The sequence below is a fragment of the Epinephelus fuscoguttatus genome, linkage group LG4 (genome assembly GCF_011397635.1).
Source record: "Epinephelus fuscoguttatus linkage group LG4, E.fuscoguttatus.final_Chr_v1".
In the NCBI taxonomy this organism is placed as follows: Eukaryota; Metazoa; Chordata; class Actinopteri; order Perciformes; family Serranidae; genus Epinephelus; species Epinephelus fuscoguttatus.
Window position 1 is genome coordinate 32,661,231 of NC_064755.1, and position 19,739 is coordinate 32,680,969.

General features: G+C 40.7%; 1 protein-coding gene across 1 annotated transcript; it reads right to left on the reverse strand.

The window, feature by feature from the left end:
• Nucleotides 1-592: 592 nt before the first annotated feature.
• LOC125886922 (overexpressed in colon carcinoma 1 protein homolog) lies at nucleotides 593-17,983 on the reverse strand. Its single transcript, XM_049573296.1, has 6 exons — nucleotides 17,609-17,983; nucleotides 11,494-11,518; nucleotides 7,916-7,951; nucleotides 5,029-5,108; nucleotides 4,386-4,414; nucleotides 593-4,259 (listed from the first exon to the last, which is right to left on the reverse strand). Exons 1-5 carry the CDS (start codon nucleotides 17,649-17,651, stop codon nucleotides 4,410-4,412), a joined length of 189 nt encoding a protein of 62 aa, XP_049429253.1. The 5' UTR covers nucleotides 17,652-17,983; the 3' UTR covers nucleotides 593-4,259; nucleotides 4,386-4,409.
• Nucleotides 17,984-19,739: the final 1,756 nt, after the last annotated feature.

The following is a 19,739-nucleotide window of genomic DNA, read 5'->3' on the forward strand; positions in this document are numbered from 1 at the left end:
TGCCCCCTTGTCCCTGTTAGACTAATTGAATAGGGCAAAGGCAATGACATTCATCATATACAGGAGGAACAACTATAAAGGGCAAAGCGGAGCTGATAAAAGAGGGAGAGACAGGCGGCACGACACGCTATAAAAGCCAAAGGCCTCTGGTAGGGACTGACGCAGGGAAACTGAGGCAGCAGCAGCAGCGAGGAAATGTAGACATCAAGGAAAATGGACACCAAAAATATAACGTCTCAGGCGCGGTTCTAAATCAAACCGGTGCTGTGGTGCTGTAGGCGCACACTGCAGCTCTTTTTATAATGCGCTGTAAACTAGCCTACACAGTACATAAAGCAGCTCTTTGTATCTGCAGTATATTCTGCCTCTACCACAGGTGAACAGTGTAAACGCTGCGACAATGTGAGCTGACAAATGGCTTGCAATTAAAAGACACTGCATGAATTCCCTTGGTATCAGAGTGACTGATAGCAGAGCTTGGCAGCTAGTGGGCGTCATTCTGGAGAAAACAGACACGAACAGTAAACAGTGAGCTTGTGTTCAGGCATGGTGAAATAAGTCCCTATTTTCATGTGAGCGGTCAGTCGAGGCTACACACACACACACACACACACACACACACACACACACACACACACACAGGCGTATGAAGCGTTTTGTGTAACGCAGAACATCTCTTGAATCTCAAGTGTTTAAAGTTGGCCTATTTCCACCCTCCTCTTGGGTCCCGGTGAGTGGAGGTTGTTGTACATTCATTAGAAGAGAGAGCCGTCAAGAGCTGACAAATGACCTTGGCCCCTAATGTCCGCCCAGCTGTAATGTGTGTTTTTTAATGGGGACACTGGTGAGGTTTTTGCTTAAAATAAGGCTGGTTCTATAGTTTTCTTACTGTCCAAAAATACCATGAAAAAAAAACACCATGAATTGACCCTACTAACAAATATATAGCCATAAAATAACCAATGTAGCTTATAACTCTGCACCATAGCTCTTTAGTCCACATATACTGTCCTGCTGCTGTAAACACTACTGGAGCAGTGGTTCCCAACCTTTTCTGCACCCCTATCAGATGGACTCAAGTACCCCTTCATTAAACCACCAGGTTCCAAATAAGCTGGATATTATAAAACACTATGAACAGTATTTTTTCATACAGTTAAACTGTCAGTGTTTTGGTTGGTTTGGTCAAGTTTGCAATTGTACTATGAGTCGCAGAAGCTACACGATGCATTACTTTACGCTGACTATTTCAGCTGCATGTTTGGTCCTTTTAGTTAACACTTACAACCAGATTTTGAGCTAATTTTTGTGCATTTACACATTATTTTTTACTGTTTAGACTTCTCTGCTTGCTTGCTTGCTGCAACTCGCACACTCCCTGATTAAAAATACATTTTTAAATTCATTGTTATTTAATGTTTTTTGAATTCGCTGAGTTACACCGATATATTGCCACATACATCATTGTAACTGCAGAAGTACCCCTAGGGTACAAGGGTGCATTCATAAATCCAAACTGATGCTCTGTACTGAAATGAGAGAGCTATTGTTCAAAGAAACAGAGCGTTCTAGCTCTACATGAATTAACGAACCGTTACGTTAACAATACATTCCCTGATTCCTGAGTAGCACTCTGCCAAGGTCTCACTCCAAAGTCGTCAAAATCCAGCGCTTAGGCAGTGGCTTGCAGCGTCAGACATTGACAAAAAAAAGCTGTCCTTTAACATTGTTTTGTCGTTGAACAGCACTTGGTGGCGTCAGGGGGAAATGTGGTGGGACAAAACTGAACGTTAAGGTGGTGAAAGTACGAATAGGGCGGGCGGAAGGGGTGGTGGATGGATCCAAAAACATAGACTTTCACCTGGGACACGGTGTTCTATCCCGTAAGATTATTAAGTCAAACCGTCAAAGAGTGTTCTTTTTTCCAAACCCAACTGCATGCGTTAGTTGTTGGAGGAAAAAAAACCCACCAAATCGCAGTGTTGTGCCGACATAGTGCATTTATTTTGAAAGAGACTGTATGTAAACGGTACATTTCCTGTGAAAACGGAAGTGTATTTTGAAAGAAGACAATGCATGTAACAGGCAGAATTGACACGGTGTCCCAGAACGGCAACAACCAACACACCCAAGGTACCTTTCACATCATATCTAGACGTTGAAGGTCCATGATCAAACGCTGATATGTGACGAGGTTGGAGTGAGAACATGTTGGTCTTGCGTAGCCAGACTTATCTCTACAGCGCTGTGTCAGCATAAGAGAAAGGTTTAAATCACCTATTATCTTGTTTCTATAGGGGGGAAAGATGCTGCCGTGTTTTTGTCCCTTTAAACCAACCACACTCATCTTGGGCAGCACTAAGGCCACGATGCAGTGACAGCGCTCTTACAATAGGGGATTTGGAAATGGTAACACACAGACAGGGGATGGAAGGGAGAATTCTGGCTGAAATCAGTGCCCAGTGGCAGCGTTATGGCCACAATCTACATGCAATGAGTCAGACTACGTCTCCCCAGACAGAGTGCCCAGATTTCGCTCAGCTGCTCCCAGACTGTGATGGTCTGAAGAACGGAACAGTACAATCCAACAGCGCAACTAATTTACAAATAGTCCAGTTTGTTCCAGAGTGCACTCTGGCATGCTGAGTGAGTATTTCTGAACGCACCCCAAGTATTTGTGGTTGGGAATCACTGTAGTAGAATACCAAATGTGTATTAATCCACAGCTGAAAATAGTCCCCAACAAATGCGCTATTCACCCCTTTTAAATTACATTTGCTAACAACTGCCATGCCCAGCTGTTGTAGATTACTGAGCCTTTTTTTAAAAAAATGAAACTAAATGTTAGTGACCTATTTTAGCTGGATTTACATCCTTGTATATATCTATAGGACCATTGAAAACTACTTGCCATTTCCTATTAATCTCCATGACAACAGAACCACTCCATCAGCTCCTGAAGGCCACGAGATTGGTTGGCTTTAGTCTTTTCATGGTATTTGCTGGACATAACAAAAACACAGCGTAGCACCAGCTTTATCCTTAAGGGACTACATACAGAATATCACAACATTCACAACAAAGTGTGTTACATAATGTATAAAATAGATTGTAATAAAATCAGTTACAAAACAATGTCAGTAAACTGTATGAAAAACAAGGGACGTTAAAACAAAAATCACCACCTCTGCCTCTCTTGGTTTCCTTTTTTGCACAATTTTTTTTTTGCAACTGAACTTAATTTAATGACTTTGTTTTTGCTGTTACACATTAGATCACATTTTATGCTTGAAGAACAAACGGCGAGACAATTCTGCTTCTGAGAAAGATTGTAAGAGCTGTGTGAATTACCCAGAATCAGAGCTCTGCAGGGGGAAAAAACAACATGCTGCAGAGAGAGCATGAGAGAGAGAAAGAGGCAGGCAGACAGAGAGAGAGGGAGATCCTCTAAGTATCATGAGTCATATGCTGATGTTACATAATCAGTCTGGGGCACAAGTTAAGTGACAATAGCAGGACATTTGCGGACGTTGATTAAAACACTCCTGATTTAACTTATTATTATCATTTAGGCTCATCATCGGAAGCAGTGTCATTTTCAGACACTTACAGCAGCACGCCCCTGATTGAAATCAATTCTATTTTCAATGACACTTTGATGTTCTGTGATGCATTAACAAGAACTTGTTTGCCGCTTTTTGCAAAACTCTGATTTCTCTCTGTCTCTCTAACTCTCTGTCTCCGCCACACAATGAATCATTGATGGCTTCTTAGAGAAATAACTGAGCAGTGATTATTATTGCAGAGGGCTATTGGGAATGTGTGTGTGTTTCCCAGACAGTTAGTTAGTTAGTTAGTTGGCTGGGTCCCCTGTCTCCTCCTGAGAAAGAAAGAGAATGTTCCAGTGCCGTGACCGAGAAGCCAAGATGGCTGTCACAACGCCCATTGCCGCCGCCCACAGCCAGTCCCAGGGTGGGTGCTTGTCCGCTCTGATGCTCATCTTCCTTTTTTTTTTTTGCAAAGTGAAGGGTGATGATGGATGCCGTATGCAGACCTCTGCTGTGCATCCCTGCGTCACTGTGCCACCCATGACTCCATGAGGCAGCGTCCTCAGATCCCCGGCAAGCTGTCCACATCCTCGCCCAATGACAGTGTTAAAGCCTGAGTTGTTATTCAGTGTGTGGTGAGCCAGAATAGGAGCACTTACATGCTCTCTGCTTGTAATGTGAGTGTCTCTAGGTGAATGAATATGGAGGATCCTGTCGAGACAAAGCACAGAGTCACTGGCTTTCATGTGAGTACCGGCTTCACTTTAAGAGAAGAAATACAGAAGAGCATGTGATGTTAAGAGCTGAACAAGCAGCTTTGTTTCTTTTTTAAAATACCTGCGTTGTGTCTTTTAGTCGCTGCTAGTCTGCAAGAGAAAGGGGGGGGGGGGCAGAATCAGTGCTTGGATATTTATAGGACAATTGTTTGACAAATTTCTTGTTCAAGTGTTTCTGTCTCAATGTCAAGACTGTGCTCAAAAAACACCCACGCACTCCATCCAGCAGTTTGAACTGGAAGACTTCAGTGGAAAAAAGAGCCAGTACTTGTTGTGCCAAAGGAAACAGAAAAACGAATCAATTCATTAGCATGTTTAACCTTGATGAGCACAAGGACAATCATGAGGGGAAAGCCACAAGAGGACACGAAAGGAAAGCCTTCAGGGGGCTGCAAAATACAAAAGCACGGTAGCAGCAAATCTCTATTGTACTTAACCATGGTCAAAATAGAGATTATGAACTATATGTTTATCCTCACAGCTATGAGTAGCCAAACTAATAATAAATTAAATGCTTCTCATTAAGATTCATTAAAAGTAAAGGTCAAATAAAACCTGCTGTAGGCAAGCAGACATGTGGTTTCATGCGGTGGCAGCTCCGCCACCAGGGATTACTTCTCTCTGTGCCCCGAGCTGCTTCACAACAAGATCCTCATCAATTTTTCAGAGTATGAAATGCACAGCACATAGTTATAGATGTCTACCTTTACGTGTGGACTTGGACTGGCTGGCAGCCACAGTGGTCAGGTCTGCTGGTAGACCTACATATACGCCACCATAGTTCCTGAGAGTGGGAGGAGAGGAGAGGAGAGGAGAGGAGAGGAGAGGTATGTAGCATTTAAAAGACAATTGGTTCACAGTTAAACACAGTTCATCCTTTTAGCAGTGCATCAGCTCTTCACATGTTTCTCACTGTTTCTAAGTGATACCACACCTGTTTTTTAAATCACATTAGAGCTTTGTGTGATGCTGTTAGGAATTTGATTGTTAATATGGTATGCCTGAATTTTTCATCCTTTCAACCTTGCCGACACAAACACTGCAACACCCAACACCTAATTATATTAGGAGGCATGGTACATTTGATCATTGTCATTTGAAACTGCAGATTTTAGACTGTTTTATTACCAGTTACTGCAGCCCAGTTACAAGAAGAAAATGTCGGCATTGTACATTTCTGCAAACAACGAATACGTTGCAATTGGACGTTTTTCAGACATCAAATGTAGGTGTTTTGTAGTGACCCATCACTGTGTTTCTAGCAGCTTTTTCAGCACCAAATGTTGGTGTTTTTTAGTGACATGCTGCTCTTTTTCTAACAGGTATAGTGCCATGAAAAGCAGTTGTTTTGTTTTTTTTACAGAGACATCATTTCGTTTCCAGTGAGGATTGTGCCCCCAAAATCAGGTATTTAAAGCCAAAACATGATCATTTCCTAACAATGACCGGGTGGTTTTGGTGCCTCAACCTAACCACACATGTAAGGTTTTTTAAACCAAACCAGAAACATAAAGCTTCAATATATTGATTACATAACGTGCAATGAAACATACCCATGGTTTGCAGAAGCAATGGCAACATTTTTTCTGCCAGTTGGGTTGGTTACTGCCAATTGTGGACAATAATTGGCAATAATCAGAGCTTAAAGTAAAGAATAATTACAACTTCCCAGTAAGTCAACTGTGTGACAGTTAGCCAGCATCCACAATGCAGGACCTTGAAACCAAAGCAGCTAAATGGAACTCAGCCATCACTTGTCTTATTATCTTATCATTTACACCTGTGCTTGTCAAAATGTCACCCAATAAAAAAGCCTGTTAATATTCCATAACCCATATGCTACAAAAGCAAAGAACTGTATTTTGCAATTAACACACTGCATGTGTATATTGATATGACTAAAATGCACCCACAGGCACCACGAGAATCTAAAAGTGAAATTATAGCTGCTGCGCAGCGATGGGTCGGGTCCGGGCATTTTTAGGCAATTCTGAGCAACAAGCAGAAGAATTGGAAGACATTTAGGAATTTAGCAACACAATCTGCCTTTTGCATCAGCTGAGGCTTGAACTCACAACCTCTGAGACTAAGAATCAATTTCTCTCTCACTGAGCTAATTAGTCATTGACAATTCATGTGTAGCTTCACAAATTGACTAAGCCAGACATGCAGGTTTAGCAGCCATCCATGCATGGAAAAGCAGATTTCAAACCACTGTAAAAAATTCAGTTATCGAAACAAAAATCTGAAAATACACATATTGCATCTAGACAGCATGGAGATGTTGGTAATTTATTTTAACAATGATTGATTTGCTTCATAAGTGAAAAACTTATGTTTAACTAGTTGAGCTATGTGCAAAGTGAGAAGCCTCAGATGGTTTCACACTGAAGTATTGACACTGGATCTTTGTGCAAAGTTTGGTTTATTTTCAAGCATGAGAAGGCAGATTTTCTAGCAAAAAAAAGACTTCAAGATGCTGCACAGTGATCAGTCACGCTCAGGCAATTTTAAGCAATAAGCTGGAGCACAAGAAGATGATTACATTACAATGTGAATTCTGCACCAGATGAGGCTTAAACCTGCAACCTCTGGAACCTAAGACAGTCATCTACCGCTCTGAGCTAATTGGCAAGTAGCAACTCAACAGTGGCTTCACAAACTGAGTAAGCCATTCACTGTTGTGTAGGAAAGCAGCCACCCATGCATGGAAAGGCAGATTTGAAACCACTGTAAAAAATTCAGTTATTAAGACAAAAATCTGAAAATACACATATTGCATCTAGACAGCATGGAGATGTTGGTAATTTGTTTGTAACAATGACTGATTTGCTCCATAAGTGAAAAACTGATGTTTAAAATTGCCATTTTTACATTGACTCCAATTGTTCACATTAGAGCAAAATTCAAAATGCTGTCAAAAATTCAGTTTTGAGATAAAATTCTGAAATTTGCCACACATCATCTACCATGACTCTAGAATTCTGTCCTTTTTTCATGAACATTGAAGATTTATTTAGCAAGAATTTGCATGTATATGTTTACAGTACCATTTACAGCCAAACATTTTGATGCACTATAGGCTCAATTTTTGATAAATCAAAAATCTGAGAAACATAGTTTTTGTAGGACAGTCTGAAGATGCTCTGTAGCAAGTTTGGTGTCAATTGAGCAAAAAATGTGGGAAGAGATAGGTTTAAGAAGTTTTACAGTTTTTGAAAAAAAAAAACCAGTGATGAACTTCATAATTTTTAATAGGTTTAAGTGTACAAAAGTTTCTTCAGTACTGGGGCTACAGTTTGATGAAAGTTGTTGTTGTAGCTCGTATGGTTGATTTGTTATGAATTTTCAAAGTTTTGAACTTTAGACGCTTGCTGTAGCGCCACCATCAGGACTACTGGCTTGAGTTTACAGCTGAGGATATCTGGCATGAGACTGGACCTTTGTGCAAAGTCTGGTGAGTTTTCACCCATGGGAAGTATGATTTCCTTGGAAGAAGAAGAAGAAGAAGAAGAAGAAGAATACCTAGGATTACAATAGTGTCCTGGCAGCTTAGCTGCCCGGACCCTAATAAGAATATTAGCAAAATACCTTCTTTTCTCATCGTCTGCCGCAGGATCTTCTGTCCTGATTGAGAGAAGAAGCACGGGTCAGGTCAGCTCTTACGGGAGCACAGAGGACATTAAAACTAAACAACAAACATACACACTGATAAGAAGCATTAAAGGATAACTTTGCCAATTTTCAACATTAAGTTAATCTATCCAAATTTGGGGTGTACATAAAATAAGATGTTTTAATAGTGCTCTCTGTGTCTCTGGGGGCTTTTTCAAAATCTGTTGTGCAAACCAGTGACGTCAGTGGTGCTCAGAATGGGCTTATATTTCTAGTCTCCACCTCAGTAAACTCAGAAAAAAACTCACTTAAAATGTGGTGAAATTCTCCTTTAAAAACATGGGGAACATTTGAGGTGTGCTGCATTAGCCCTTTTGAGAATTCCCACTCCAGGAGTTCATGATAATCAGACTGAATTTCCAATTTTGCTTCAGGTCTGGAACCAGGCTACTGAACAACCGATTTTAAATGACCTCACTTTTTAGGCTATTTTTGTTGTTGTTTGTTTGTTTGTTTGTGTTTTAAGTCATGACATGAGGCTGCACTAGCTAATTCACTGTGTGTTTCTTTTCCACTACTGCAAACAAAATAATGACATCAGTTTCACTTTTGGGGTGTATTATTCCTTCAATCTTGTGTGTGTGTGTGTGTGTGTGTGTGTGTGTGTGTGTGTGTGTGTGTGTGTGTGTGAGCGTGATAATTTGTTGTGTGGTACAGTCCTAGGAAGCTGTGATTAGCTTCAGTGAGTCAGTGATGTGCTGCTGTCAGCTCTCATGGGTCCTGTGCTGGCTGCTCAGATAGTTATCAAGGAGCATACACACACACACACACACACACACAAACACACACACACATACAGTCGTGTTTCCATTACTTTAGAGGACACTACACTGACTTACATTTTTTCCTGGAGACTTACCTTGACCCTAACCTTAACCCTGGCTAACCCTAACCCAAGTCTGCACCCTAAATTTTGATATTTATGAGATGGGGACTTGCACTTTTACCTCAAAAGGAAATGTGAGTTCCCACAATGTGACTGGGTAAACAGATTAATGTCCCCGTAAGATGAGTAATACATCTCCCCAAACACACACACACACACACACACACACACACACACACACACACATACACACGCACTCATTTGCTGATTCCGGGAAGTGCTTTGGAAATGCTGCCCCTCCCATAGCTTTGATAAACGTGAACTGTTGATGGCAGAGGACAACCTTCACAGAAAAACATCTAAATTGAATTTCCTTAAGCCAGAAGAAATATATTTTTTTGCCAAAAGAGTTGTTAAACAAAAAAGAGCCAGAGGGGACGTGACATCAAGGTCAAGTATTTATTAATTTCTGTGTCTGTCAGTCTCTTTTTATACAGTGGAGCTCATGTTTCTCAGTACCAGGATATTACTGAGCAGAGTATAGACATCTTTGCAGTCAAGTTTTTGCTGCATTTATCAAACTGTGGTTCACTAGAAGTCTTCATTTTGCCATAACATACAAGTATCTAACCAACACTCACTCTCTCACACAAGTATAATTCATTTCCAAATTGGATTTGTAATGCATGACACAGACCTTATCAGTTCAATATCACACATGAAGCAAGAGACAACGAATTAAAGCAATGCTTTCATGACATTTTTTTGCCCCCTCTAAGTTTTTCTGTAGGTTTGGATCATAAATATATACAACATACCGAAAATATTTAGTAATTGTTGACATCACAAAAGTTTATATCTCTCAATATCACCTGTGAATATTATAAAAATTAAAAAGAAGCTATATGTGTAAATCCAAATCTGACTTGTTTCTCAGGGATGGGAATTACACTCATTGTTGCGCCACAAACTGCAGATAAAAAGTCAAATCTTGTACAAACACTTCTCCAAAGAGCTGAAATAACTGTTAAAATATAAACATTAAATGGGAGTCTCAAGTATATTTGTTTATCGGTTATTCCACAGGCTAGTTAATAACATGTTGGGCAGGAAATCCAAAGTGTGGGATCATTTTGAGAAGGTGAAGGACGAACCCAAGGTGATATGTAAACTCATCTTCATTGGTCGACTACAAACATGACGTATCACCTGAAACATGTAAGTAGCTACATGCCCATTAGCCCACAGTGTCATTAACAGGCGGCTCGCTCAGTGTGTGATGTGCACTTGTAGATAAAATATAGGCCTATATTAATGAAGGTTCATTAGTACGGTTTTGTATTTCTCTGTAATGTAGCACAGTGTTAACAATGTTACTGATACTATTCTTTCTCACACCTTCAACTCAAACCATTGTGTTGCCCCGCCCAAAATATATCATTTAATAATAACGTTATTATCATAAACATGCGGGCGACTAGTTGACTAATGGCCCTAAATGACGACTATTGGTCGACTCGGGAAATTCTTAGTCTGGGGCAGCCGTAGATAAAATACATGCCAAAGGCACAGTGTATGAAGTCAGTGTAAAAACAAACAACAAACAAAAATGTTGAGTGGCAAAACTTTAAATAATATAAGATGTGAAAGGAAACGAAATGGCAAAAGTGTAAAGGTCATATCAATGATACCTTAATTCATATACATTATAAAAACTGTCTTAATGGTTGAAGATAAAGACAAATCTGCGTTTTATGTTGGTCAACTAATAAATAATAAAACACAGGAAAATATTGATGTTTTATGACTGTGTACAAACATCACTCATGTAAATAATAAGAAAATGTTACTGTCAGGTTTAAGTGTGTGAACTGAAGTACTTGTTTGTTAGTATGAAAGTGACTGTAGTTTCCAGCTTACTTAAAGCCAGTCACTGACACTTCTACTGTAAAGTTATTTCACATTTAAATGTTATACTGTTTATTAATTTCATATTGTCTACATCACTATAATGTCAGTGAGGACATGAATACTTTGCCACAAGGAATACTGTACAAATACTACTTGGGCAGATACAGTATATGAAACTCTTTTATTTTATTTTATTTTATTTTATTTTATTTTATTTTTTAACTTTTTATTTTTGTTCTCAGTGCAGACATCTTGTTCATTACACCTTAATATAACACATCAGAGAATGGCCACAATTAGGTGTATACAGCAATGAAGTATAGTAAGGAATTTAACATAACAGAAGTAACATATTTGTATCAGATATATGTTACATACTTGACTTATTGATGAAAGAACAAACAGACAAGTAAACAAATGAATAAATAAGAAAGAAGAGAAAAAGGAAAAAAAGGGGGAAAGGCATAAGGAATATAATTTAATTTTAATGTAGAGAAAAAATACATAAAATTAAATAAATACTAAAAGGGGTGGAGGGGTAGGGTGTAGAGTTGTCACTGTATTAGTAGTTTCATCATAGGGCTCCATCTTTTGACAAAAATATTTTTTTGTAACCTCAAAGAATAGGTTATCTGCTCCATCATATAAATTTCCCAAATCCTTGGAATGAAACTCTTTCATGAAAGCATACAATGTCATCTGAATGTCACATATGATGTGTTTTAGAAATACTTGAAAAAGTGACTGATGTACTTACACATCTTTGGAGACGTCTGCTGGCCCTGAAAACAGATGAAAAGACCAGATTTAATTAATCTTCATCATGAAAAAAACTGAAGGATGTGTGTTACCTCACCAGCAAAGGCCATTACTCAACAGCCGAACAGCCGAGACAGCTAACAGCTACCAATGTACAGTATGTGACACAGAACACGATTTATAACAGCTCCCTGCCCGCCTTTTCAGAACATGTCACAGAAGTCAATTAGTTCAATGCTTAAGAAGACAATGGCAGCACTTCTTTAATTGCACAGAGTGATCAAGGTGAAGGGGTGAACCCTTAGCTGGCAGTGATTTAGGGAGGTGTGGAGGTGGCAGCTTTGGAGAGCTCCTCATGAGACTTCTTGGGAAATTTCCATGGTCGTCCTCCTGGTCCTTATCAGGACAGTAAAGACAGAGACGTATGAGACTTCAGTGAGTGGAGAATCTGCAGTAGACCGCCTGTGTTTGCTAAGGCTCAGTGCAAATCCAACACATTCTCACTCCGACCTCGTCAAATATCGATGTTTGGTCATGGACTTTCCACGTCCATATATGATGTGAAAGGTGGGTGCGTTGGTTGTTGACGTTCTGGAACACTGTGTCAAGTTCTGACTGTTACATGCACTGTCTTCTTTCAAGATACACTTCTGTTTTCACAGGAAATATAATGTTTACATACAGTCTCTTTCAGAATATAATGCAACAACAAACACACATGGTTGGGTTTAGGAAAAAAAGAACAGGGTTTGTTGGATCCATCCACCACCTCTCCCGCCCGCCCCAGAGAGACTTTTGCCAATAAACTATAACAGCAACTGGCCGCGTATCAGGTTGGTTTCTGACGCTGCAAGTCACTGCCCAAGCGCCAGATTTCAATGACTTCAGAGCAAGACTGTACAAACAACCTGTGGGGTCATCTTTGGGGGGGAGAGCGATCTCTTTCAGTAACCGGACATGTGCATTTGTGGTCAAATAGTCATTCTTTTTTTTTTTCCTTTGACGCTTATAATATAATCTAGTTTAAGATGAATGTGTAGTTGACACCTAGAAACATTTATATGATTTCCAGGGCTATTAATTAAATGGACATAATGGACGTAAGTTTACCTCCTGACTGTCAAAATAATATCTATTGCTATCCTTCAGAATGAGCAGATTTATCCTGGGTCCAGACGTATTTTCATGTACAAAATTTCATATCTTTTCGGTGACTTTTCAAGGACACGTAATTAATGTTTTTTCTTGCCCCTCTTGCTCAGCTTTTTTTTTTTTAGACAAATCAGATTCACACTTTATTCATACATAAATTCGAAGAGGGTTCCAGGTTCAATCACAGGAGGGAACCCTTCTGTGTGGAGTTTGCATGTTCTCCCCATGTCAGCATGGGATTTCTCAGGGTACTCCAGCTTCCTCCCGCAGTCCAAAGACATGCAGGTTAACTGGTGACTCAAACTGGCCGTAGGTGTGAATGTGAGCATGAATGGTTGTCTGTCTCTGTGTGTCAGCCCTGTGATAGTCTGGTGACCTGTCGAGGGTGTACACCAGCTCTCGCCCAGTGTCAGCTGGGATAGGCTCCAGCCCCCCCGCGACCCTCAAGAGGATAAGCAGTTACGAAAATGGATGGATGGCCTACATGAAGGGAAAGATGCACTGTTTTCACACATGGACACACATCAGAATTAGCATTGTTGCCTCGCAGCAAGAGGCTTTCCAGTTCGAACCCAGGGTGCTCCCCTCCCAGTGTGGGCCCCAATCCGGCTCCCCTCCTCCCACAGTCCCAAGACATGCAGGTTAGGTTGATTAGTGACTCTAAATGGTTGTCAGTCTCTCTGTGTCTCTCTGACCCTCTGACCCAATGCCAGCTGGGATAGGCTCCAGCAGGCTATGTAATGTTCATTGAAGAGGCACGCATGATAGAAAAATTACCATTGGAAATTTGAATGCAGCAATTATACTTTAGTAGTATACTTTAGGATTGTCTAAGATGTTTTGTGTGGACCCCAGGAAGAGTAGTTGTTACTGTGGTGACAACTAATAAGGGATCCTGAATAAAGAATAAAGAATACTTTAGGAGTATTGCCTCTTTTATGCAAGTAAGTGCTTAATTTTGCATTATATTCACAATAGGGGTTTTCAGTGTATAGGATACTCTAAATAATTCATAACTTGGCTCTGAAGGGTAACAGAGGACATGTTGTAAACTGATATAAGACATGCATTGTAAAATCCCCTAGTCCTAATGACGCCCATTGTGCTCATCCCAATTCTGTTTGACTCTTTTATGGTCCAACAACAGCTCATTCTTCGCTGAACCACAGGCAGTCCACTAAACTTGATTTGAATCGAAATGAGATCACAGTGCATTCAGTTGGAGGGTAATCTAACATCCTGTTTGAACATATACAGTATCAGCAGCAGGGGAACAAAAGCCTTCATTCTGCCCTTCAATTGGTTCTTCATACCGTCCCCCATGATATTAAAGTAGAAATGTACCTTCAAAAAGAGCCCCACTCGAATAGGATGTAATAGCAGAATACAGGAGAATCACATTCACATCATTACACAGAAATACAGGGAATTTCATCCTTGTAAATGGAACGGAGAGGAGCTTCTTTCACGGTAAATGTTTGGGTCTGCTGATATGACACAGGGGCCTATTCAGTAGGCTGACAAAAGCTCATTCATATCCAAGGGCACACATCTGGGTGCATAAGACAGGGGATGAGCAATGTGATATAGAGTGCACCAAGTGGTCATGAAATTGAAAAGATCTTGGATGACTTGAATATCATGTGAAAATTATAGAACTTATGCTAGCAATTTTTGCTTTAATCCTATTTAGCATTTCAAAGAATGTCTTGTAATGCACTGTAATGTCGTTGTAAGCTCATATTAGTGTTTATTAGTGTACAGGATTTGTTAACAACTATAATTTCTCCCATTAAGACATGTAATATAATATTGCAACACTTTCACACTTCCAACTCGTCAAATACAGATGCATGGTCAGTGGCCTCAAACATTTAACTTAAACCCACTGCATAAAAAACTCACTAACGCCTGCTAACATCTGTTTTTTCAGTGCAATGGGAAACATTTTAATTGCCATTTGCATCCGAGTCTGCAGCTGTCATGAGAATTATCGCCTCCAGCTCCAACAGCATTGATGGGAACACAACACCCAGGTGAACGTGCTAATTTTAGCTCATTTACCGGCGAGATACAATGACACACCAGCTCAAAATACCGCTTGTCTCCCCCAAAGTAACGCATAAGCATCGCTCCAGAGATATATTCAAAAAAGTAATCACTGTAACATTTTCACAGGCTTCTGTGCTCCTCTCCACTGTTTATGTGTTCTCTGGCCCATCCGTGACATCGGATGCCACACACCAAAAAAAACCCTCACACACACAGAAAGGCATACTCATCTGCTGCAGAGCCGTGTACACAGCGCTGATCTACTTGTAATGGGAAAGTAGTGGATTGCCCATTTTTAGCGAATTTACCTGTGTTTAAAAAGCCCACGTACACACGCTAATTTTGGTGGAAACGGAGTGTATGACTCTCTGAGCTTTAGCCAACAAAAGCATGTGGTTAAGTTTAGAAAAAAATATCATGGTTTGGCTTAAAAATAGGTATGTTTGTTACTAACATAATATAACGTCACATGACATATGTCACATACATCATCTGGGATACTATTAGCGTATTATGCGACACATTCTAGCACACTACGTTGTCGTTAAAATAACTTAATTGACAATCGCTTTCACACAGGACACAAACAGCAGTCTCTCAGGAGAAAGTCCGTCGTTTGTGTGAGCCATACACCTCCCCTCCAAACCACCTTATGCGGGCGAAAAGCCACCATGCATCTCACATCACCGCTAAAGGATAGCTATGTGCATCAGTATTGGTTATAAGACCGAATTTATTATGGCAACATTTCTGTTTGTTTGTGTGTTCGTGTGTTTGTGTGGTTTCATTATTTTAGGATTAATCATGTGTTTATACATCAACCTGCACTTATGGGTGCCCAGAGAAGGAGATTATTTGTTGATAAACACATTGATAAACATTTATATCCACTTGCAACTACATTAAATATGTTAGAAGCTATCATTAACTGTTTATTTACAGCTCATACATGCTAAATAGGGAGGTTCAACATGTCACTACGAATCTGTAGTGACACAAGTATACATCTACAGCAGGAAGTTAAACCCGAAGTGGGTGGGACTTAAACCGGAAATGTGTGAGAGCTAACCAGAAGTTGTTATTTTAAGCCTGCGATTGATGTGTTGATCGAACGTTACTATATTTATTATTTAACAGAAAACTATTTACAGAACAATCTCAGGATGAGCCTCAGATCATTTTTGATCACGAGATTAAAAGACTGAACGCAGCTACTCAAATGAGGATTTTCCTTCAGACAGTCATTTCATCCCAAATATCTGTCTCAATCCTAATCTCTAATTATAGTTGACATGTATAAGCAGTATATAAACATTTTAGAAATGGGTAATAACACTTTATAATGTAACTGTAGCCTACATAGACATAAACCCATTTTCAAGTGTTCAATCATGTGCAGATTTGTCATTAATCATAACTTTTCCTATGAAGACTTGCAGTATTTAATATTATGTGTAGTGAGACAATTATACACCCTGGGTTAACATGGGAGCAGCAGGGTGCTTCTGTCTCAATTCTACAGATAATAATAGTGAGTGTCAGTTGGCATGGACAAATACATCCACATTTGTCAAAGTGACAGGATGTCACACGTCCTTGACATTGTGCTGAACGCTGACCTTAGAAGGAAGAGAAAAAAATGGATAAGACCTGCTGCACAGCCATGAGCACAGCTGCTCACGCTCACAACAAACTCAGACACCTACTGAGATGTTGTTTGCAGACACTGTAGCCTCACACTAGATCAAATTTAAAGACAACACTGGGTCGTGCTTTCCAGATGCTGTGTGTGGCTCTGTTAACATGCCTGGCAAGCACTGATTAGGTACCTGCAAGCACACACACACACACACACACACACACACACACACATTTACAAAAACACACACCATACTGCTTTAATGGGCAGTGGTGGTGAGGTAATCCTGCAGATACTTCAATCTAATTATTACCTCAATTTGACAGTGGTGCCCAGAGATTTGCTCAGTATAATTTAAAACAGGTATTGTATCAGGATGATTCAGCTGAGAGAGATGTATTATTTGAGGACAATCCAGAATACAGCTGATATCTCTGCAAGCGTTGGTATAACCACGCGATACAGTGTTTTTTCCCATTCAAATGTGTCCTCCAGGCTTTATGAATGAAACCTGCTCATTGATCCAATGTTTCAAAGCGGCTTGCTTACAGACACAGCCAGCATTAGTCAAGTGGGGAGACAAAGGCATGTGAATGTCACTAAAGCTGCTTTTCTTTTATGCTCAAAATCCATGGAAACCAGTGCAAACACACCCGGAGAAAGACAAACATCTATAGCTTCTGTGTAACTGTAGACGCTGACATTGTAACAGTTTGTTAACAGTTTCAGTGTCATTGTCAGTATCAAAGCGGCACATTCCTGACGCAGCTACTCTGGTGTCTTATACTAGAATATGGGAAACCCTTCATGATCGACCCACCACACATAAGAGACCTCTGCACGCACACAGACACCACAGAGTGGCAGCAAGAATGCCACAAAATGATGAACATTAGGAAGGGGAGAAAGAAAAATTATGATTTTTACAGTCCTTTTGAGACACAAACATACATAATGATATACAGCTATCTGTGAATGAAATCAAAACACTGAGAGCCACACACACACACACACACACACACACACACACACACACACACAGATATACACACACGGACACATCTGAGTACATATGCTGAATGCAAGGGTAACCCTGACACACTTCATTTACATTCAAAACACCCTCTCCCCTTGGTGCAGATACAGTGACAACTCTCTCCCTCACACTCTCAACCGTTATCACATACACACACACATATATAGAGAGATACACACACACACACACACACACACACACACACACACACACACATTCCTTAAAAACACTCACCCCCTCCTGAGGTGTTGGTGGCTGAGGAATTGCCACAACCCATTTTGCATCGATGCAGCCACCGTCCAAGCAGAGCCGAGACGCTTAAGAGGAAGAAGAGGAAGAAGCGGGGGGAAAGGAGGGAGACCCAAAACACATTGGGAGAGGGGGGAGGAGGGTGGGGGAGAAAGTAAGGAGGAAGGTCAAAGAAATGTCTCCCACTGTAACACAGGGATCTCCTTCAGTCGTGTCCCCCCTCCCCTCTCGTCCGTCCTGCGCCTATGCTTTCAGCAAAGCAATGGAGAGCTGAGAGTGAAGTGGAAGCATGGAGAGAGAGGCTTTTATATGCACACACACACATATACACACACAAACACACACACTTGGAGAGAGGATGAGAGAGAGGGGAGAGAGGGGAGAGAAAGATGCTATGCCCTCACATGATTTGCTCTTTTCCTCCACCCTGACATGGTTGCCCAGGAAACCGGGGGAAAGGAGGCGGAGGGTGGGGTGAGCCTCAACCAATAGGGAGCTTCCTATTTTATGTAAAGGTGGGGAGAAAAATGAAATGCATTTAAGGGGCATCAATATATCAGCCTGTGTGTGTGACTTCATGTGAAATCCTCAAATTGTCGTTGTGTGCTGAGACATAGCGAAGCTTTATTTATGCTTTCACACACACACACACACACACACACACACACACACACACACACACACAGAAGCTGAAAGAGCCTTGAACAGTCTCATGTAATGAAACAACGAGGGTCACACTTAGGTCAGCCCCAATAAATCCCAGTTCAACCTTGTCCTCTTCTTCAGTCATGCCATTGTTTTGCTCTGACAAGACCAGTGTAGTCATGTGCGTTGAGTTTAGACGGCAGGATGCATTGCATTAGCACTCTCCGCCAGTGAAAATGACTCTCACATTCAGTCAGTGGTGTTATCTTATGATGTTATGATGTCTGCTTGGCTGAGAGTCAAGATTTTTAAAATTCCTGTAGGAAGTTCTCAGCAACACATGCTCCAAACAAAAATTTGAATTTCTTCTCTGTGTTTTTTTGCACTAGACAGGCTAATCATTGTTTCCTCGGGTCCCCATATGGACTCTCATGAGATGCTGTATACTATGAAATCATGCTCTATTGCAAAATCCTGGAAAGTATAATGCTGCTAACAGTAAACATTTTGTACAGAAAAGTTGATTTTCCACATGAGATTAGATACTGTTTAATCCACTTTAAGGTAAAGTTCAACATTTTTTGGAAATACACTTATTCCCTTTGTGGCAGAGACTTAAATGAGAGGATCAACAAGGCTACAGTTAACAGTTGGTTAGCTTTCGCACAGAGACTAGAAACAGGGGAAGAAAGCTAGCCTGGTTCTGTCCAAGAGAATCAACATATTCTCACTCCAACACTGACGTTTGGTCATGGACTTTCCACCTCGAGATACGACATGAAAGGTACCCTGGGTGCGTTGGTTGTGCACGTTCTGGGACAGCGTGTCAAGCTCTGCCTGTTACAATGCATAGACGTCTTTCAAGATACACTTCCCTTTAGGAAATTTACCGTTTACATGCAGTCTCTTTCAAAATAAATGCACTATGTTGGTACAACCCCACAGATCGACTTTTTTCCCTTCAACATCAAACACACATGGTTGGGTTTAGGCAATAAAAATATGTGGTTAGGTTAAGGAACAAAAGAATCTAACGGGACACGAACACCGCTCTCTCAGGTGAAAGTCCGTGTTTGTTGGACCCATTCACCACCACTCCTGCCCGCCCCATTCGGTTTTTCACTGTCTTAACCTTCCTTGTCCTGCCGCATTTCCCCCGACACTGTCAGGCCTGTAAAACTATAATCGCAATTGGCTGCGTATCGTGCCAACGTTTAGGATGCCTTTTTTCGTTGGTTTCTGACACAGTCACTGCCCAAGTGCCAGATTTTGACAACTTCAGAAAGAGACCTGGCTCATGAGAACTGGATACTCTGTTGGAGGCAAGGCGCCCTTCATTCCTAAGAAAATTGCTCAGTGATGCATGAAGCCAGAAATGTTCTACTGCCTTGAATAAAATGACTTTAATGATAGGCACTGCTTCCCCATCAGTTGGTCCATAGATAAAGGACAATAGAGACTTCCACTGGCC